General features: G+C 41.4%; 1 protein-coding gene across 1 annotated transcript; it reads right to left on the bottom strand.

Annotated features, from left to right (window-relative positions):
* Positions 1-201: 201 nt before the first annotated feature.
* Positions 202-21553, bottom strand: slc7a11 (solute carrier family 7 member 11). Its single transcript, XM_074673975.1, has 12 exons — positions 20986-21553; positions 18233-18359; positions 14664-14779; positions 11644-11769; positions 10961-11060; positions 10410-10454; positions 8123-8246; positions 5701-5804; positions 4247-4343; positions 3497-3646; positions 3203-3380; positions 202-333 (listed from the first exon to the last, which is right to left on the bottom strand). Exons 1-12 carry the CDS (start codon positions 21245-21247, stop codon positions 278-280), a joined length of 1485 nt encoding a protein of 494 aa, XP_074530076.1. The 5' UTR covers positions 21248-21553; the 3' UTR covers positions 202-277.
* Positions 21554-23335: the final 1782 nt, after the last annotated feature.

Genomic DNA, 23335 nt, shown 5'->3' with positions numbered 1-23335 from the left:
GACTTTATGAAAACAAATAAGTGCATAAAGTATATGGTATGTTCTGGAGGACACCCTCACACACTCAGAGGACACCTACAGCTAACCCTGGGTGCTGAGTGTGGATCAGCTGATAAGTCACTGAGCTTTAAACCATCAGAATAAACAGAAAACCACTGACACCAAGAAGTGTACACATTCAGCAGAAATGTGTATATTTAATGCAGCATATCACAATAATCCATACTTTACAGAGAAGATGAAAAGGGTGTGTGTATGTATGTGTGTGTAAGTGCTCTTATTGTTCAGCAGGGACCACCTCCAGGAGGATCTGTAAGGTTCTGTTGAAGGAATCTGAAACAGAAAGAATAACATTTTACAAAACTTCATGTAAGTCATTAATATTATTTCAGATTGTCTCTGAATCAAACAGGAGTGTGTGGTGACAAACACAACAATTTCTTGGATTCACACCATAGACTGTATATAGAGTGGACCGCGTGGCTCCACCATTTATCATTGTACATTTTTGAAGCCAAAATACCCCATCACAGGCGCAGCCATTGGCAGCAGTTGTGCAGCCAGAGTCTGCAGCAGTTGTGCAGCCAGAGTCTGCAGCAGTTGTGCAGCCAGAGTCAGCCAGAGTCTGCACAGCAGACAGTAGACTAGCAGGGGGGTATACTGTACTATAATCTTAAGAAATATTCATTTCAAGCAATGACCAATTTTACAGCTGGTCATTTGACTATTATGCTACTATATTTCACATTCAGAAAGTTAGCAGGTTCCATCATTTATTTAGCAAAAAATGCTAATTATGTGTTTGAATTTACAGTTTTTGTGCCGTCTAATTTTTCAAATGTCAAGTTTGCTCTTCAAATTCACTCTAGAAAACATGTTTGTGTTTATTATATTCAGTAGTTTTTGTTCAAAATATTCATTAAAACATGACAGAGCTGTTTGAAAAGCTATTTAAATAATACATTTAGATAAAATAATTCACTCCTGACACAGGAATCTGTGTCAACTGTGCTACCAAATTAAAAATCAGCAATGGTTTGCTCCAAAGTCACATGACCTAAATCAGCTGAGGTCCCATCTCTTTTGGTGGGAACCTTGAAGAAAGTGTGGCATGTTTCAGCTCCTCATCAATATTTCATCAGAATGATTGTCTGTACATGGGGCGCATTAACAGTCAATCAACAGTGTTTTCTGTGTATTTTCTGCTGTTCTTACTTTAGATGTTATAAAGACCAAACTGTGAATGAGCAGAAGTATGAGCTGATGGAGGTCAGGTGGTGCCATGTTCAAGGTCTGCAGTTAGCACAAGGGACAAAAAATGGAGGAAATGTCGACTGTGTTGGCATCAATAAAAATGTAGAGCTTTTAATGTTGTCTAAACCGTGATATAATTGATGAGGTAAATTTCTAGAGAGCCTAGTCTGACACAGAAATGTTGAATAAGTCCAAATTCAGTATACTTTCCCCTCAGGGTTCAATACAGTATTTTTGATTCTGATTCTGATAAAATGGATAAATGTTGAAAATATAGTCACAACTTTTGTCCATAATACAGCTGACAAAATAATGCATCAATATTTTTATAACTTAAATATTTAAGAGTTCATTAGAGCTTAAGCTAATTAAGGAATTTGGTGCATCCCAGGTATTTCTTTTCAAACAAAAAGACTATGAAGCAAATAATAATAATAATTATAACTGAAAAAAGAAAAAAAACATACTTTTTGTACCTGAAATGTTCCCCTAATTATTGAATCACACACTCGAATAGTAGACAAAGAAAGATTGTCCTCTACTTCAGGGATCTCTATTAGAAGGACTAACAGTTCTGGTTTGGTCACATGACTCATGACGTCTAACACTCAGTGATGTTTGAAGCAGTTGAGGGCTTCAAACGTCATCGAAGCACCTTATTGGTTTGGTTTGTCATGTGAAACACTTGACGGAGTCAAGTGCGCTCCGGGATAATTCTGAATTATAATTAATACATTGGGAAAAAAACGGCATGAAAAAAATAAAAAAAACATGGTCTACAACATTTATTATCATTGTTATTATGAGTATTATAACTATGACATATTGTATCATAACCAGTAACGTGCGGTGAGGTCCATGACGAGGGAGGCAGGCACCCAGCTAAAGTTTAAATTTCTATATGTGTGCGTTATATATACGGTGCACTGCTCACATTTGCTAATACAAACTGTTATTGGCCAGCCCTGCCCCTTTAATGCAGTGACAGTCTGTGCTGTGTGTGTGTGTGTGTGTGTGTGTGTGTGTGTGTGTGTGTGTGTGTGTGTGTGTGTGTGTGTGTGTGTGAGCGCGTGTGACATAGCAGAAGGAGAGAGGGTCTGAGTGCATGCATGGTGTGTGTGGGGCGGGAGTAAGTTATTTTGGTCTTTGTTTCCTCGATAAATGTGCGGTTGTGCACAAGGTGCACCTTTTTTCCTCCTCTTTAGTCTTTTCCCTCACTTTGGTCCGTCTCCTAGACAGCCAAGTAAATAAATGTTAATTACCTTTCCCATCTACGGTTCGGAGACAGGCTGAAGTCCCGAAGTTAACAAGACGAAATTTATTGACCCAGGGATTAAAGCGAAAAAAATTTTTTTTTTTGTTTTTTTCAGGCCGTTTCAACAACGCTTACACCTGCGATGATCTACCAGTAGAGGCCAGACAAGTTACTTCAGATCCTTCTTTAATGGGGCAGTGGTGAACCCATCCTCCTCTGTTTCTGATTGGCCAATAGTGAGGCTCTGACTGGCTTTATTGGTTTACAACGTCATGACTTTTTTGGATACTCAAAACTGAATCACATTTAATGCACGTGCAACTTTTTTTTAATCTTCCTCTTCCTCCAACTGAGATAAATACGTCTAGAGATGTAAAACTTTAATCCCTGTTTTGACCACTAGAGGTCCTACTCTAGCATCATGACTCATTGAAGCCATGAGTAATGACTCCTTTTTGAAAAAAAGAGTCAACGTTTCAACCAAGCCTAAAACAGCCTTCACCAATTACACATAATCATTTATAGATTTAGTTTTTAGAAATAGAATTTACGCACATGGATGATTCTAAAACAAGTCTGTAGGAAATAAAAGATTCTTTGAAACTAAACTACAGATCTATCTGTGTAAACGTCATGTGACCAGCTGACTGTCCGCCTCCATCACCTTCATACAGGTCAGAACTTTTGACTTACCTAACCCCCTCTGGAGCCACTTTGGTCTGTCACTGAAGTAAATAAAGATGTAGTAGGCGGGGATCCCAGTGAGGGAAATGGCAAACCCAATCCCTGTGTTGATGGGGTCTGAGTACAGCGAGAGGAAGACCATGAAGAAGCAGGTCAGGCAGAAGACCACAGGGATGAAGAGTGGAACCTGTGGAGCAGTCAGCACCAGTCACTACATCACTGAGCACAGGTACAAAGACATGCATTCAGGAACAAGGAGCCTGTACAACCAGGTGAGCTGTGTGCAGGTGTGGACTGGCTGACCTTAAAGGGACGGGGCAGGTCAGGTTTGGTGTATCGGAGATAGATCAAACCCAGGACCACCACACCGATGAAGAGCCAGCGCAGGAAGCTCATGAAGTTCAGCAGGCTGTAGATGTCTCCAACAAACAGCTGGAGCATGGTCATAGGGTACTGCAAACACACACACACACACACACACACACACACACACACACACACACACACACACACACACACACACACACACACACACACACACACACACACACACACACACATACATGTAACACACTCAAGAATTTTTTTGCAGCTCTTTAAGAACAGACATGGCCTGACTGGTGGATGGACAGGGGCAGCTTCAGCAGTGATGTGGACATCATGCCTTACCATTGTGGTAAAGTGCTTTCAACTTCAAAATAAGACCAGGATCTTAAAGAAATGGTCTCTTGATCAGTCTCTAGAGTCAGACTGATCTTAAATATTTTGATAAAATAGGGTAGATGGTGCTGTTTAGGATTAAAGTATCTCTTGATGCCTCTCTTTCTCTGTGGTGGTCAGGTGATGTCTGTGTGTGTCACGTCCTGAAGAGATGGCTTATAACAGAGCCCGTACTTCAGTTCTCCAACGTTTCAACTGAAGGTCTTCACCTTACTAAGCTCCTTCAGGGATCTGAGCAGCTCATGTGACATAATGACCTTTGTGACTGACATTAACCTGCGTGTAACTCTGCACACACTGACATCTTTAGTGATGTGTCTGCAAAGAACTGACCAGGATGAGGACGGCAGCCAGTGGGGTGTGCCTGCGGATGTGGACCATGGAGAGAACCTCAGGGAGCTGTCCTTCTCGCGACGCTACGAAAAACATTCTGTTCCCCCACACACACACACACACACACACACACACACACACACACACACACACACACACACACACACACACACACACACATACACAAAGAAAATCCAAATGGTTTAGAGGCTGGACTTAATGTGATGTGATGTCATGCTGACTTTGATCTAAAGTCAGAATGATAGCTGAGACAATCAGAAATTTACTCTGGATGAGGTTGAATTAAGAGTGGCAGAATGTCTGGTTAATGGTTTAAACCAGGGGTCCCCAAACTTTTTCCCGTCAGGGCCAAACAACTTTTCCTGTCTCTGACGGGGGGCCAGGGTCAGTTTGTAAAAAAAAGTGTGATGATCGCAGAGGTGTCCAAACATGAATAGTTATTGTTTCCCAAAAAGCCACACATAACCAAATATTAATAACCCTTTCTGGGATCTTGACAGGAAAAAAAATCAGAAAATAAATAATAACACTTTAAATGCAATATATAACACAATTTATGAAATAAATAATAACTAAAAAACCCTTTTTGGGGTTTTCACAGAAAAAAAGACCATGAAATATTAACTCTCTTGTAAACACCACTGTTTGCAGCTCACTCTTATTAACTTCACTGTGAAAACCAGAAAGCAAGCAGGCTAAGAAACTGAACTAAGTGATACAACACCTACCAGCACAATAGATTTTACTGCCAGTATGGTTGTAAAACAGGATTTTTTTTCAAGGGAGGGGTTTCAGATAGGGCACAAACTGCAGAAGGGTGGAATAGAAAGTTACGTTTTATGCATGTGTTTTTCTCGATCACGTGGCCAGACTGAACAAAAAAAATTGTAATGCACCTCTGGTATTGTTCAGGGGGCCGGGCAAAACAAGGAGGCAGGCCGCATCCGGCCCCCGGGCCGTAGTTTGGGGGCCACTGGTTTAAACAGTTCTTGGTCTGATTCTGAAGTGATCCGATAGATCCAACTCAAAGGATGACACCGAAGCTGGTACAGCCTGTTGGCTGTAGCTATCTGAAGAACCTAAACCTTTGATCCTCTGAGTTATTGAGACTCTAAACTTCATCTTAAAGTTTTAAAATGGGAGATTTCTTCTGGTACAGACCAGATTTTTATTTAGATCTGAAGAAAGAAAGAATGTTGACTAATATAATTAATACTTAATAATAATAATTAAGGGTAACGTCAAATAACAAGGATTTCTGCAGCACCGTTTTTATAGCTTTAATTTCTGACACCTGACATGACTGTGATCCGTGTCTCCACTTGTTTTAGGCTATTTCAAATATTCAAAATGCTTTGTCAGCCTGAGTGTGAGCTGTAGGATGATGGACAGGAAAGAGGAAGTTTTTTTTTTTTTTTTTTTTTTTTTTTTACCTTGACAAGGCAAAGAGGCAGCCATTCATGGAGCCATAGCAGGACAAGGCCACAAACACGGGGACACAGATGGAGAAGTTTCCAAACAGCTTCTCTGCAAATGTCTGTGGCGAAGAGGAACGCAGGAAAACACACACACACATGCACCTGATCAATGTTTCATGACCACTTGAAAAATTGCACAAACTCACCTTTTGCACTTTTTGATCTTAAATAGGTTCCCAGCAGAGTTTCAAAATGCAAAAAGAGGAAAAACAGCAAAAATTCTTGCACATCAACTCTTAAGGCAGGCCCGTCAGATAAAAGACAACAAAGTCCAAATTAACAGATGAAAGTTCCTGCCCACTGGCCCACTTCCAGAAAGAAGAACTTTATTACAGCACCCAGGTCTATGGTGGCCAAAGCCTAAGACTGGCCTGTAGTGGATTACAGAAGCTGTGAAGGTGGGGCACAATTAAGTACTAGACTCTGGTACCACAGTAAACTGTGCTTTTACATATGGTCACATTATGCAACCCCTGTTTCCGATAGTTAGAGGTTGCTCACTCAAAAACTACATCATCACACACATTTAGAAATAAAAACAAGGTTGTTTAAACTTTTTTCATGGAGCTTAAAGCAAATACACATATCTAACAGTATGTTACTCAGAGGTTTTTCCAGCACAGTGTGTGTTGTGTCTGAAGGATCTGCCTGATGCATCTTTCTTGGTTTGCAGAGCCAACACGAGCAGAAGTTGCACCAGCAGTCCTACAAATCATAAGATGCTCTGAGATGCTCCTTGTTATCTCTGCTCTTGTATAACCAGCAGAGCGTAATGGCAGCAGCCATTAACCCACTCCAGATGTCGTCATCAAGTCTTACATTTTTATGTCCCATGTCTTTTTTTCCATTAGCAGCTGTAAGTGAATGTTCCTGCAGCATTACATGATGACAGCTTAAGAAACAAGAAATGATTAAATCACAGTTAAAGCCCTGCAGCCTCTTCCACCTATCAGCCCTCACATAACGTGAACAGCTGTAATTTATACTGTCTCACGTTACTAACTCTTCCTTGAGGTTGGCTTCCTTCAGACAAGTCCTTGATATGAGTTGAACTCTGTAATTAAGTTTAAGTTGTAAACTTCAGCCATTTGTCTGCAAGAGAGGAAGAGGAGGGTGTAATTCTTTTATTCCATCACCGCCTTTTAAGAACACTTAAATGCTCTCCACACCTTTCTTAAGGCGCTGCTATCACTCATTGTGCACAGGGCAATAAGAGTAAGTACATTAGAAAAGATCTGAGACCACTCCGTGAATGAGTCTAACACAGCGCACAGTAGCACTGATGGCAGCTCTCAGGCTAATAAGGAACATGGTGTGTTATTAGACAGTGTGTTTGATGTGATTAGCATTCACAGAGCTAGGCTGGAACAATCACATTAACAGCTGATGGGAAGCAGAGCTGTCTGAGACATCAGGCTAATGATGACGTGCAGAAAGCTAACCATGGTGCTAACAGGCAGGCCGCAGTTTGTGAGGCAGGAGGAGGCATTGGAGGACAGGAAATTGGAGGAGCTGCTGACCATCACAAGCTGTGTTTCCATCACACCTTTCTGCAAAATTAAAGGGATATTTCTAAAGTTTTGATCAAGCACAACTGCGCCTTGCCAGTGTTTCTTTTGGGACTAGAATTGTGTAAAACTGGAGTAAAAAAAATATGGATGCTGCATTCATGATAACGCTGATTCACAAACATTTCTGTTTTTAAACACAGGTCAAACTGTCGACGGTCAAAAACACCAACATCTGCACTGAACACAAAACTAACAGCCGAGCTATTACAATATCAACGCCAGAGTCCATTTATGTGGATATGGACATCTAGGAGGAGGTGAGGGAGGTGCGTTGTTATGACAACGTAACATGTTTTAATTTTTTTTTATTTTAAAAAGGGGGGATTTCCATTGTACTTTTGCGAAAAAACTTTAATATCAAAACTTCTAAAAACCACCTCTTGAGAGTGTAAAAACTTTTTTATCAAATTTTTTGAGAGGTTTTGAGAGGTTTTTAGAAATTTGGGTGTTTCTATATTTTTTTTCATTGTGATATTTAGGTTTGTGCAATGGAAACAAAGCTACGCACTTCACCTCAAACACGCTGGAAAGTCTCAAGAACTTCACCCTCAGTTTTAACATCAGATAAGATCTGAAGTGGTCTACTGTGTAACCAGCCTAAGGCCTTCTTCTGGACCACTCACTCATGAATGTTACTGTTGGAATCACTGAGGCCTGGAGGTCTAATTGTCAGGTATCACGGCTTTTACACCATGGTTAAAATAAATATTGACCTTGTGTGTTGTGGAGCTGTCAATACATTACAAAAGATTACGATCAATATCTGAACCAGAAGGAGGACCTGAAACATCCAATGATTTTCTCACCACAGCAACCGCGTCTGAGGCCAGCAGCTCCTCTGCTGACATCACCGTGTAGTACGCCACATTGGTCAGCACATAGCAGGAAGTCACTATCCCCATGGAGATACAAATAGCTAATGGCACAGTCCTGAGGGCAAGAGAGAGAAGCAGAAACAGAACACTGTCATTCACTCCTTCATTACCTCTGCCTTCCTCCTTTTCTCTGTTTCTTGCACAAAACGCAAATGATGTCTGTGTGCAGCAGGGAGAAAACACACACAGGGGAGGAGGTTCAAACCAGAGTGTGAAGCACAAAAAAGACAGTAACAATAGCTCTCAGGGTAAATTCACATTGAAAAAAAATACAGTTAAAGGTTGAACATAGCTGAACACCCAGCATCTGTAGGACTGGTGTAATGCTAAATGAAGACACGTGCAGCAGTATCACCTTTCTGACTTGGAATGAAGAATCCATGAGATTGATAACGTACCAGCACTTCTTTTAAAACTGGCCTGTTTAGGAATTCATTTATGTTTTACAGTGCCCTCTACTGGGCAACAAACCACAGATAGGAAAAAACCCACAGATTTAAAACAGATTCATTGTACCTTAGCTCCCTAAATAGAGTACCCCATGGCTTTATTTTGGGGCAGATCCTATTTAGCCCAATGTATCCAATTCTCCAACCGCTTGTCTAGATATTTAAGTTTACTCACAGACTGATGACACAGTATCATACACACATGGTGAAGCTAAGCATGTAGCTGCGCCAGTGTTTCACCAGTGACTCACTGGCTTCAAATCAGGATTACATCTTGTCCTCCACCTACTTTCACCTAAATGAAAGGTCTACAACCTGCAGCTCTGGAGCCTCATGTGGCTCTTTGACTCATTTGCAGTGCCCCCTTATAGCTTTAATATTTTCCATGCAGGGGGTATTGATGATTAAAGATATTGTGACTAAATAAAATCGTGCATTACCTTCTTGTTGGACTGAATATTCATCCCATCTGTCAATAAAGCCTGCCACCGCTCTACTTCACCTCCTACAACATCAACAGACCACCAACTTCCCATGCACCTGTGGCTAACCTCAACTTTTACAGCCCTGGGAAGATAACTAAATCTACAAAAAGACTAATCTGGAAGAAAATACAGCTTGAAGAAATGTAGAAAGAAAAAAAAATAAGAGTTAGGTAATGTAATTGATACATGAAATCAAATTCAATAATCATTAAAAATTATTGAAAATGTATTAAATTTCAATTTAAAATCTTTTAGAAAAATTTTGAAACATCATTTTTGTTCAAAATTTTTGTGTGTTTTACATTTCACATTTTTAGATTTTATAAATTTTAATTTCTGCATTTTTTTAAAAAATATTTCTTTAAACCAAGAAAATAAATTCAAATTTTATTGTAAATTTGGATAATTTTTGAAAATTTAATATTAGTTGAATTTCTCCAGATTTTTGCAAAAGAAAGCATTTTTTAAATAAAATTAGAAAATTCGTGAAGGTATTTCTTTTTTTAAAATTTGGAAGATTTTTTAATTTCTTCAGCAATTTTTTATTTCCTTTTAAATTTTAACATTTTGGCATTTTTGCAACTTGTTCAATTTTTTTTCAAATTTATGAAATTTATGACATCACAGTTTTTTTTTTCCAAATATATGCAAATTCATTTAAAAAAAAAAACAAAAAAAAACTTAGACATCCTTTCAGCATCTAGACGGACGTTATGATACTATTTTTGGATAATCTAGGGTTATATCAATGCATAAACTTGGACAGTGGTTTGCAGGCATCATATATTTTCAATTAAATCTCTTCTTACCCGCTTCAAACTCTCCATCCAGAGTCTCTTTTTCATCCTGCTGCTTGTCTTGATGAAAAAGTTACTAAGTTTGGTGCATGTGGCCACATGTGGCCATCAGACGCTGGGGTCTGATGCTTTTCTTCTGTGTTTGTACCATAGACTGTGTAATAATAAAGGCTTACTCTCATGATCCTCTGATATGCATTGATGCACGTACATGCGCTCGGATGTGTTGTCAAGGTAATGGGCGGGGACAGCGTTTTCAGCTTCTGTGACACATTTAAACCAAGTGCCTTGTTATCATCTTTAACCCTTATGTAATGCCTTTTTATTCTCTAGTAAATGACTAGTTTATACAAAATAGAGACTGTATAAAGACGCACAGTTGTTGACGGACTGGGTTCTTGGGCTTCACACACCATGGGGGGAGGTAGGCACTGTTTGCCACTGACAGTCTGTTTCCATGTATGATTCTCAAACACCTAAAACTTACCGCTCAGGCTTTTCCACCTCCTCGGTCACAAAGTTCAGATAGAACCTGCAGATAGACACAGGTATTATTTGGTCTTCTGTAAACAAATGCTCATCCATCAGCAGTTCATGTAGATCTGAACAGTAAATGTTAGACGTTTAAAAAAGTGGATAAGTGTGTGTGTCCATCTTTCTCTTCTCATTAAGAAATCTGTCATGTTGACTTTACTTCAATGATTGAAAATGGTTCAAAAGTTGTTTTAATGTGTCACTGCTGGAAACATTCAATCAGAGCTCTTAGTAGAAACAAAAAGTGCTCCACAGGAATCAGTCCTGGGCCTCCATTTCTTTATTATATATAAAAATAATATAAAAACATTGCTGCCCCTATATGTCATTGTAATATGTGTCTTTATGTAGAAGGCACTCCTATGTGTTGTTTGGCTGACTGATGATGATGATGATGATGATGATGATGATGATGATGATGATGATGATGATGATGATGATGATGATGATGATCATAGTGATGATGATCATGGTGATGATAATGATGAATGTGACCATACCTACCACCCAGCGTATGCATACATCCCCGAGTAGAAAGCCAGAGGCATCCCAGACAGCCTCACATTGTTCAGGTCAAAGGCATTCTCAAAGTTCTTGGTCTCACCTACACACACACACACACACACACACACACACACACACACACACACACACACACACACACACACACACACACACACACACACACACACACACACACACACACACACACACACACGTGTTTTATACTCACTGACTGCCTGAAGCACAGCATCACATCACATTGCTGTAGCTTTCAGTCTGATAGAGTGATAATTAAAGTGGTGATGATAATGAAGTGATGAATGAAAAAGGATTCAGCCTCATTATCTTTGAGGAATAGGTCATTCTAATAAGGCCCCGGCTCTTTGAGGCTGATATTTGTCTGGACTTTGATAACCACGGCTGTAATGATGTTGTGAAACATTCATGTTGTGTGTTGGCGCAAGCAGCTGTGTTACAGCACCTGCCAGGCCTCAAGGTCATATTTACAGAGCACTAAGTTGTGTAAGACAGAACACGCTGTGTTAATTGTTGCAGCTGAGCACTCTGCGGGAAGTCACAGAATGTTCCAGAATAACAAAGCTGATTCCTGGGAGTGTCTGGAGCTGTGGTGAGGTACAGAGGTACTACTGGAGGTTACTATAGTGATGCTGAAGATTGCTCACCTTTGAACAGCTGGTACATTCCTGGCACTATGATGATGGCAATGGCTAAAAGCTTGCTGCAGGTGAGGAAGATCTGAATCCTGGCAGTCCATGTTACACTCATACTGTTCAGGTACATCACAGAAGCTAAGACAGACAGGCAGAGGGAGTGCGTGCATGCATTGGTTAAGTTTTTCCTTCTCATAGATCATCACATAGATCTGTAACATGTAAGTGGCACACCTGTTTATAAGAATCATGCCCTTTACCTTTCACTGCTTTAATTCCAACTGATTTAGAGCTTCTCCGACAGGGTTATCAAACATGCAACATGTCAAACATGAAATTTCCTCATTAACCAACAGAGTTGGGGTCCGTTACTCAAAAAAGTAAAGAGTTACCCATTACTCGTTACTATTGAAAAAAGTAGTGCCTTACACTACTTGATTACTCCATGGAAATAGTAACAAAGTTACACTACTTGTTACACTACTTTATCCCCCTGATACATCTTTATATGCTTCAAGAGATTCGCGGTTGTGTCCCACGCAGTATTCAGCCTCTTATTTCCTGGGCATAACTTGCATTTTACGGTCACGCTCTTCTCCTTCTGCTCTACAAAATCCAAATAATGTGCATATGAACTGTCACAGTAAAATTGGTTGCCTTATATAAATCTGTGCCCCACTGACAACACTGCACTCCCTCCTACTGTAAATGCGGCGCTGTCTATGCCCCTGATGGATCCCATTATACGGACGTCCGCTGCACGATTTTGGATCTAAATATCTCCCAAAGCACTGCTTGGATCAGACACAGATTTATACAAGGCAACCAATTTTACTGTGACAGTTCCATCAGCCCTTACCCGGAAGAGATAGCGAGTAGTTGCTCATATGGCCACCGTTCAATCTACTGGTGGTAATAAAAAGAACTCCGCTTGTCAACGCAGCCAGCTGAGCCAGTTCATCTTCCTGTGCTTTCTGAAGTCATTTGGCCTTGGAATTTCATGGAACAGTTAAAAAAACTTTCCTTATGTGTGGTCTTCAACCGAATTACATCTACAAGTCTCAAGACTGGCACTTTGTGTGCCAGGCTCTAATCAAAGGCTTCTTCACAGGTGAATCTATGATGTATGCCTGGACATAGATTCACCACAGACTGCATCCATGGACAAGCATGTACTTTAAAGACTGTTTTCCCCCTGAGATTAAAAACTTTCTACCCACAGCAGGGGTTTTATGTATTATAATAAGCAAGTGTTTGTGTCAGACAATTTGGAAACACTTTGAAATATCTACATCAACCTGCTGCACCACTGTTGAGGTGCCATTCCCCCCAACTGCTTGATGTTGTATGACGCTTTGGACAAAAGCATCTGCTAAGTAAAATAATAATTGGGTTAATATGGTCAGGAATTGTTTGGTTTGTATTTAAAGATGTTTTGAGATGATCTGTTTTAACTGTACTGCCTCTCCACTTTCTGGCCTAAAGTCTCTCACACACTGTCATAAAGGTGTGACTTTTAACGAGGCGTGTGTTTGTTTTTGAACAAATTTTCTTTGCTCAAGTCAACTTTTTACTGGATACAACGCGACAAGGTAGAGTATTTATTAGTACAGTTACACATGCTGTTGTTTGAATCGTGACAACATTTCAGACAACAGTGCTCCTGCTCTATCTCTCTCCTGTTTCTCTTTCTTCTGCTCTCCTGTCCTTTTTCTGTCTGACAGTTAGGCTCCAGTGTCCACCATCACTACAAAATTAATCACAGAAATTGTTTTCAGCAGAGAAAAACACAGCCTTCTCTTGTTACTACTAAACTTTGATAGCCGGGCCCGGCGTGGTGTTGGCATAGAGACTGTGACATGCCATAAATCAATCCAGTCTTTCAGATCCAGAAGCTAAGAAGTAGCTTCCAGTTCAGGTTTTCCCATTAAATAACCTACACTGGTGCTAATAATCTCATTTTGAAGTGTAGATTATGATCGGGCATGTATCTAGAAGGGAGACTTTTTCAGGATCACCTTTAAACTCCTCTCAGCCTCTTTAAAATAACAGGACTGATAAATAGTTTGATAACATAGCGTACTTAAGCATTGAACTAATTTCTATTTCTGTTAGACATAATTTATAGGTTAACTTATAATTGACTCTATATACTGGGTCCATATCTTCTGGTCATAAAATCAGCCTCAAACTAACTTTGCAAAGACTACAATGCCATCTGGAGCTCACAAATCTCATAATTTTGACTTTTTATTTCATAATTTTGAGTTAATATAGGCAAAAAAAAAAACCCAACCTCAACAGAGCCAAGATCAAATTTTTACCTTATCTTTAACTGGTGGAAATGGACCTCCATTAATGTAAGCCTTTAAGTCTTTTATTAACATACTTGGTAGTTTATAAAATTACAAACAATATGATGTTATTAAGCCCTTAACCTAATGGATGTTGTGTTGTTTATGTCGGGAATTTTGGAAGATTGGAATAAAATAAATTAAAGGTTCAACATGCTGCTCAGTCTGCTTTCTGATAGATGTGTGAAGTTAAATGTCTGATGTAGTGGATAATAGATAAAGAACACATTGTCAGCATATTAAATATTATTATTAAATATTGACTCTATAAGTATTGTCGCTACGGTAACCAACCTGAACCCAAAACACGGGACAGACTTGCACACACACACACACCTGCATGTGTACACCATGTCACATTGAAACATGTTGCATCATTAGTCTTCCCTGAAATCTGGGCTCAAGCACTCTTTGCCAGGAACTGAGTCTGTGACTACCAGAGAATGACATAATTATCCAGAGGCAGAAAGTTGGCAACTGTTAAACACCAGCGCTGGAGAATTTGTCCCTGCAGGTGTCAGCGGTGTCTGAGCATAGCTGTTGTTTATCTGACTAACTGTAGTGTGTCCTTAAGCTGATACCAGCCTGTGATCATCCCCTGTTATTTACACAGCACGTTACAACAGGTCAAACATCCTCATCTATGTATTAAGACACAGTTAATCCAGCCATACGTACTGATGCCGATAGCAGTGGCCAGTTTGACAGCCATTGGAGGGATCCCACAGGGCATGAAGAGAGGCTCCAGGATGTACCGACCGAACGCCAGAGAGATGACAGCCATCCCAGCAGGCCTGGAGGACACACACATGAGAAGCCATAAAAACATCACTGGCACAGGTTTGCTGCATCAGCCTGTGTTTAATGTCAAGTTACAGGGCTGATCCACAGTAATGACAGACACAGAGACATAATTAAAGCCCAGTACCAGACAGGAACATTAGAGGACAGGTTAGTGGACATAATGGGGCATTTAGAAGCTCAGCAGACATTTTCTTGGGGCCAAAGTCAAAGAGCTGAAAAAGAGCAACTGGACAATGTCTTAGTAAGAGATATCCAGAGGTTCAAGGTACGTGTGTGGGTTGTTGGTCACTAAAGAGTGCAGTTTGGAGGATGTCAGTGCAAGAAAATAGCCTTCACATGCACAGCATGAATTAAAGAGTCAACATATGTCCTGACCAGCAGAACCCTTTTTTGATAAACTATCAGAGTTGAATTTCACGCTTTATGCGTGAATTTATCCCCTTTATGCTAACAAGCTAATAGTGGTGATACACATAACGACGCCAGCCTGTCTGGCTCCTTCTATGATGTCAGTTTTGCTGAATGGCATTCGTTGTTGTCTCCCTGCCCTCTACTGGTCTAGTGGTGTGTTGCAATCACCTTTATTCTTTATTCTTTCCATATGTACGTCATTTGGACTGATCTACCTCAAGAACATTTTATCAGGAACTAAAGCTTCCTGGACCTTCTGGTCAAAAAGCTCCTTTGGACCAATAAAAGACCTGGCAGAGGGTATGAAGGCCTTGGTGTTGTGCTTTCTTTCTGACTGATTGAGTGATCCGGTTTTCTTGTCTATGATGTCTCATGATGCTGTCAGGCTGCACACTGGTTAGAAAACCATGCTCATGGGGTTAATTTCTGATTCTATATTACCTGTGTGTGTGTGTGTGTGTGTGTGTGTGTGTGTGTGTGTGTGTGTGTGTGTGTGTGTGTGTGTGTGTGTGTGTGTGTGTGTGTGTGTGTGTGTGTGTGTGTGTGTGTGTGTGTGTGTGAAGGTTATCTGTCCCTCTGTGTCAGCCCTGTGATTGACTGGGACCAGTTTAGTGTGTACACCGCTTCTCGCCCTGAGAGCTGGGATAGGCTCCAGCCACCCACGACCCTGGACAGGATAAGCGGTAGAAGATGAATGGATGAATGATGCAGTTGGCATAAAGTAGTTTTTGGCATGCCTCTATTATCTTCTGAGTAGAATCTGAGCAGATCTGTCTGCCCTTTCCATGAGTAGATAGAGATGGACAGAATCCAAAATCTAGTCGGTGGCACAGATGGAGAATGCGCTTGGTCGGTGATCGCAAGGTTGCAGGTTCAAGCCCAGCTCTGGGCGACACATGGCGATGTGTCCTTGGGCAAGACACTTAACCCCTAGTTGCTCCCACTGCTGCGTCAGTGGTGTGTGAATGGGTATGAAAAGGCGTGACTGCGTTAGATGTACTGATGGATAGCTGTCATAGTAAAGATTGGATCCATCAGTGTGTGAATGTGAGCGCGAATGGGTGTGGATGGGTAAATGTGACCTGTGGTGTACAGCAGCTTTGAGTGGTCCAAGACTAGAAAAGCGCTATATAAGCTCAAGTCCATTTACCATTTAGTCCCTACATGCTAAGTAAGGTTATAGACCCACTTATGTCATCAACAGTGTACATAATGGTGGGATGTTTAACACAGAATGATTCTGATCCAGATCCTCACTCCATTTCTCCTAGGGATCATTTCCTTGGGTAAGAACAGGTCCACATGATCTGGCTGCCTTTAAAGACCTGTAAATCCCATCTCTAGCTAAAGCCCCGTGTCCACCAAGTGGTTTAGTTTGGTTTGTCTCAGCTCAGCACACATTTTGTGTCTTGTCCTTTGACTAAAACTGGCACCAGTCCCCAATTTACTGACCCTTACTGTCCCTCTTTGTGGTTCCCTTCTGTTGGGGTGCCAGACATACTGATCCAAGCTCAGAAGGTGGAGCTAGAAACATTGCATCGCTTCCTGTGCAACAGCAGTAAGAACAAAACGTCACACTGTCGTGTTTAAATCACAAAGAAGACAAATTGCTGGATGTCTTTCATCGCCGCTCTTTGTTAACTGTGGCATGTTTTTCGTCTTCATTGGATTTATTAGCAGGATACATGTCGCACTGCTATGCCATCATGCTATTATGTAGCTGACACAGGTCTCAGCATCCGGCGTTCACCTCTCATGCCACCTACCAGACTGCTTGGTGGAAATGAGGCTTAAGAGGTCATCAGATTGGGAAGTGATCAAGTAGCTTGAACTATAAGGAAAGCTGAGTTGTGGAGAAACAGAGGAAACCAGCTGTGAGAGAAACTACATGACACAGTGTGGCTGTCAGACTAATCTAAAGAGACAGAATCTTAAAACCTGCAGCGCAGTTTGTCTGAGTTCAGCTTCTGCCAAGCTTACACTTACTCTGACTGCGTTTATTTCATGTAGGCATTGTGTGTGTGTGTGTGAGTGTGTTTGTGTGTGTAATATCTGATCGGTCAGTTGTGTTGTCAGTGGTCTTGCTCAGATGGAAATCCATCCGGCCCCTCGTGTCTGGTTTCATCGGTTTTTCTGTTTTGGTTTCCCACAACAGCCAGAGACCCCTCCCAAACACATACACACACACACACACACACACACACACACACACACACACACACACACACACACACACACACACACACACACACACACACACACACACACACACTCTTTCTCTCCTCTCTCTCTTGCCCTGTCCTGTGCCTCAGCCTGCCTTCATTTCCCATGCTTTCCAGTGAGTCCCACTTGCCTGGGGCCAGCATCAAATTGGGCGACTCAGGAGGGCCACTAGACTGTTTTTACTGCTCTGCCTCGGCTGAGTACACACACAGCTGCACACAGAGTATTTTCTCACTTTCACTGGCCAGAACTAAACTCACCACCCCACACGAGGTCACAGCCAGATTTTTACGCCTGGTGTGGTGTCACAAAACAGTCGGGCAAATTTCCTGCATCCCAGATCATCTTCCCCTGTTTGGAAAATCACATTTAGACGACTGTTGGGTTGGTTTGGGTAAGAAATGATAATGAAACCTGCTCTTTGAGCAGACGAAACAAAAGTGGCTCTTTAAAAAATTGCATTCTAGCGAACAGTCCCCAAGTGGCCATATGAGGAACTGCAGTTTTAGATTTGTCTATAAATCAGTGGCAAACCCTGCTTTTTGCATTTACTTTTTTTTGTCATATTTGACACTTTAGGGCCAACATAGAATTCACTTTAAATCATTTCATTCCGATGCTCAGTCATTGGCTTCATGTCTCTTTCACCTCCATGTCTCTGCGTTGAAATGAACCTATGCAACATATATTTGCTTTCCAGGCACCAAAGAGTGGTCTTTGTAAATTACATGGACCTGATGTTCATAAAAGATACACATTAATGTTTGAGATGAGCATTAGAGAGCAGAAAATGAGGATTCAGACTTTACCTGATGGCAATGAGATCAGCCCACAGTCGTATGAACGCCATCTGAGGTCCAAAAGCTTCCATTATGTACGTGTAGTGCCCACCAGACTTCTTAATGCAGGTCCCGAGCTCGGCGTAGGACAGCGCTCCTGCAGGAACAGAGGTGACAAATCGTCTCAAGCACAGAAACAGGACAGTCATCATAGGGGCCATAAAACTGTCTCAGGCACATTCATAAACCTGCACTGTCCCTCCCCAGGCCCCATCACTGCCCAGATATATGACTGTGGGAGCCTTTTGGGGTCTCAACCCTGTAACTTAAGAAAGGAAGATTTAGGTGGATGTATTTTAATTACAAGTTTAGGGAATACGACTTAAGGGCACAGAGGGGGGTTTAAAGGAGGGGATGATGTGCTTGGACTTTTCATTACAGTGGAAAAACTGAGGGATTTAAGGATTCTCCAACAATATATGCAACAATATACAGCTGTGCAGGAGGAAAGTCCTGCTCAGGCACTTGGAGAACCTGTAGTTCAGCCTTTGAAAAACACAGAGCTCTTTGTAAAACCTGTTATATTTTCCTTGTTAACTAACCACACTGTGGAAAATATTCACAGGCAACTCGTGTTAATGATGGATGAGAAGAAATCAATCAGTCAGACTTCATAACTGCATGACGCTTCAGTGTGACACACGTTGGTCACATGAGCAAACAGCCTTAAAATGAAACATGGTGTTTGCACAGCAGCCTGAAGCGGTGCAGCCACAGTCCTACACATACTGTGTCTTAATACTGTGTCATCAGGAAAAGGTGACGCAGTATCAAGACAAACGCTCAAATTAGCAACATCATCCATTTCCATTTACTTTTCAGTGCGACATGTGGAGTTGTAGCAGAGCGGGGTATTTAGAGTAATGAGCAGAGACCTTGTTCTCTCTACCTGTATCTGTAATCAGAAAGAAAACTTAAAGTAAAATTGGCTTTTTCATCTTCAAGGTACATTAAAAATAGCTTTTCATTAGAGTGCATGTTTGAACAATGTATATAGCCTGCTAGCACTGCTCCTGTTTGTTCTGTCTTTTTGTACATTATTTTTAATATGTTTTTAGACACTGTAGGCTTATGTGACAATAAGTAAACACTGTCAGTTTGTATGTAGTTTAGTAGCTGTTTATATTTATCACAGCTGGCAGCCTGGTGCTCTAGGACGTGTCTGTAATGTGTAATGTTAGTGGTTATGTCCTGCCAGTCATCTACCAAGCAGAGCTAACATAACCTCACTCTTCATTTATTGATAGACTCTCAAGTTTGAACAGACCACTGCAGAATAACTGCTGACTGTGGGTTAGAGTCAACATTACCACCAAAAGTTAAACCCATATGTTAGCCTTAGACTTGTGCTCTATCTCTCTCCTGCTTCTCTTTCTTTTGCTCTTCTGTCCTTTTTCTGTCTGACAGTTAGGCTCCAGTGTTCACCATCACTACAAAATTAATCACAGAAATCGTTTTCAGCAGAGAAAAACACAAATCTCTCTTCTCACTACTAAACTTCATCAGTCATTGTGGTGTTGTCATAGATACTTAGACATGCTGTGAATCAATCCAGTCCTGCTCTACCCTATCAAAAAACAAAGAAGTAGCAATTTAAGATAACCTGTAACATGTAACACTGGTGCTAATAATCCCATTTAAAGTGTGTATTAGGATCAGACATATATTTAGAAGAGAGGCGTTTTCAAGATCACTCAGAAACTCCTCACAGACCCTTTAATACAGAGCTGGAAAATGTCACATTAAAATAACAGTAAAATACTGACCTAATCAGGCAAATCAGACTTTCTAAAATGACTGCAAGGGGCTAAGTTAAAACTGGAGGGACACTGGTTCAAGTCCTAGCATGGATCAGTTTTTTTTTTGAGGGGGTAGCTCTTACACAGAGGTACTGTGGACATCATAAATGGATGTTCAGTAGACATCAGAAAAGATGTTGTCTAGAGGAACAGTCTGCTCCTTGAGGAGTCCAAAGATGACGTTGAAAGGACATCCTTTGAACGTCTCTTGCATAGTGGGCTCATTTACTCACTCAATCTCTCCTGCTTAGTTGTTCACTTGATGCCCAAAAAGCTGATGTTCAGATGTTGAACTGCATTCTGACGTCCAGGTGGGGTCATGGTAAGACGTCCACATAGCGCAATTAATTTGAACGTTAAATACACCTCCAAAATTGGTCTTGGACCAACGGACGTCATTTAGACTTGATCTGCACGTCCATCAGACGTCTGATGTTAGGTGGGATGGGTCTGACTTTGGACATGCCTAAACTGACTCTTCTGTAGGTCAACCAAAGTGAATACATTGCCACCAGCAGGGATTTGAAAAGACAACCAGGGTTCTTACTGATTGTTTCTTTTAAAGAGTTTTTTTCTCTTTTGCTTGTTTGTTTGTTTGTTTGTTTTTTATAAAATTAAAAGCTTTCTTTTGGAAGATGCATCTTCTTAGTCTCATAAGTGAAATATGGATTTTGTAGAAGAAAGCTGCGTTCTAATTTACAAGTTAGACACAAAATCATTATTCACCGTCTGCTGTTTAATCATAAAAACCTCTTCAGTCATTCTCCTGTGGAGTTCTCTAAAAAGAGGAGGTGATGTCTCACATTTCTACACTCATCACCCTTTTCCTCTTTTTCAGCAGACTTTTAGACTCTGTTTCCAACTCAGTGTAACTTTCCTAAAGCAGAACAGATATATCTCTACAAAGTTTGAGAGACCACTCACCAAAGAGCGAGAGCACCCCACAGGCGATCCACATGACCAGGGACATTCCTATGCTGCCAGAGTGCTCCAGGATGCCCTTTGGAGAGATGAAGATCCCGGCCCCGATGATGGTGCCGATGATCATGGAGATCCCTCTAAGAAGAGTCACCTTCTTCCCCAGACCCACCTTCTTCTTGTCCTCATCCTGTAGAGTCCCATTCTGAGAACCTCTGTGTCCATTTGCTTTGTCAGCTTTCTGAGCAGGTGCACACTTTTTGGTCATTTTTGTAGACAGAACTCACACACACTCAGTTCTTCTCTGTCAGTGTGTTTCTCCTGGGATGAGTTCCTGTGCTCTCTCTTGGACTCCCTCAGCTTGTGTGACAAAGTTGCCAAACTAGGAGTCAAAGTAAATTCCTGGGAGGAAGGCCCTCTTCACACCCCCTTCTCTCCTTTTCTTTCATGCCCCATTCAGCAGTCGTTCCTCACTTGAAGGCCTGCTCCTCACCTCTCTGGCTTTACCAAACATTGGTCTCTGGTTCCTCCTCCTCCCTTCTGCTCTGCTGGCTCATCCTGTGTTTGGTTTTCTGTCATCCCTCCCTCCACGTCTCTGCTTTTTTATTTACCTCTGAGCTTATGCCTCTCCTCTAAAAGCAGCTGTGACTCACAGGGGAGAGGAGTCATGTTGCTGTGGTGAAAGGTAATCATGACACAGCAGAGAAGGGCTGATACCTGTTCTCACCTCACCTTCTATCCTTCCCTCCTTCCTGATCCTCTTCTCTCCTGTCCTTCACCTGATACTGACTTAAGGAGCTCACAATCAGTCTGTGCGCCCAGATGTGCTTCTCTAACTTAAAAACAACAGCTGTGTGACTGTGGTTGTGGGACAGTTACAGCCTTTTGGAGCCGTTCCCTATCAGGGAGCTTAACCGTCTTACGGAAGAATTTGAATCAGGATATGGAACAATTCATCCCAGGAACAGGAACCAGGAAAGTTTTGGTAAACTAAACTCCCAGGAACAGCAACGCACACACACACACACACACACACACACACACACACACACACACACACACACACGCACACACACGCACACACGCACACACACACACACACACACACACACACACACACACACACACACACACACACACACACACACACACACTCACAATTAAAAACATGCATGGACAAACATGCTAACATCAATCTTTTCATTTAAAGACTTCAGTTGGGAGAGTTGTTGGGGATAATGATTGTGCAGTGCTCCCAAAAGTGGTTTGTCTGTTATACACATTGTAAGTTGAAAGTGGGGGCTATATAAAAATGGACTCTGGGCCATGATCAGCCATCTTCAACTGTCTCCATGGACCCAACCTTGAAATCAAACTTTTGAAGCTAAAGTGTGTACCCCTAATGACTGAAGCCAGACATCCCTCACAGTCACAGGGAGATGAAAGATGGAGGGACTCACTGATCATCCAGAACAGAGAGTCAGTAAAGTAGGCGGAGTTATTCAGATATAGAGTTCTGATGTTAAGATGATGGTAATCAATGCAGGACAGATTCAGCCCCGCTAACACTGAGCTAAAAACGCAGACCCAGAGTGTGAACACTCCAAAAAGACTATCCTCAAAACACCAGCAGTCAAGGAAACTCTCACCATGGTCCTCAAAGTGGCACTTCAAGTGACTGACAGGAGAGTGTGTGTGTGAGTGTGTGTGTCTGAAAACACATCAAAGGTCTGCCTGTTACTGGGACTGAAAGCCTTTAAAACCAGCAGAGACACAAAGCTCTGCTTCAGCCACAAGCTCATTTTGATGGTTTTCATGCTGTGATTCATCAACAGGAGGGATTACATTTTAATGTTTCAACTTTTATCAGAAAAATACTGAAAACACAATCTTGTGTGTTTAGATTTATTCTCTATCTTTAAAAAATAAAAAGTTTATCTTTTTATGGGTGGGTTTCCTTGTTCTTGGCAACGATGCGTAGACTTAGTGTGGCTGTGAAGGCTTTACAGAGCCATGACCAAGGCCCTCTCAAGGCAGATAAAGACACTGTAGGGGGTCAGCGGTAACTCTTACTTATGGTCAGGTCAGTCTCTTTATCAGACCAGGCAGATGAGAGCAGAGATAACAGCTTTAGGCTGTCAGCACTTTCATGTTCCAACGTGAATGAGTGGCAGCCTGGAGGGCTTGGTCTGCGGGGGTGTTTAACAGTTAGTCTCATTAATCTTAACCTTTGGAAACAGAGCTTTTCTGTATGCTAATAACTTTCCATCACTGAAAGTCTCCTTTCAGCCTGTTATCAGGGGCTTTTGTTCTCCACCAGGATAAGGCGGTTCAGAGGAAGTTTAGCAACATTTAC

The sequence above is a fragment of the Halichoeres trimaculatus genome, unplaced genomic scaffold (assembly GCF_033239565.1).
Source record: "Halichoeres trimaculatus isolate MK-OKI-2021-1 unplaced genomic scaffold, fHalTri1.1 fHalTri1_scaffold_7, whole genome shotgun sequence".
In the NCBI taxonomy this organism is placed as follows: domain Eukaryota; kingdom Metazoa; phylum Chordata; class Actinopteri; order Labriformes; family Labridae; genus Halichoeres; species Halichoeres trimaculatus.
This window is presented reverse-complemented; position numbering and strand designations above follow the sequence as displayed.

Bases quoted from the DNA above. Each gene is read 5' to 3' on its own strand.
- slc7a11 (XM_074673975.1), bottom strand. From the start codon at position 21,247: ATGACCAAAAAGTGTGCACCTGCTCAGAAAGCTGACAAAGCAAATGGA. The intron at 11,770-14,663 runs GTACGTATGGCT...TGTCTGTCTTAG, and splicing joins GGCCACTGCTATCGGCATCA to CTTCTGTGATGTACCTGAAC. The intron at 4,344-5,700 runs GTAAAAAAAAAA...GTGGGGGAACAG, and splicing joins TGCCTCTTTGCCTTGTCAAG to AATGTTTTTCGTAGCGTCGC.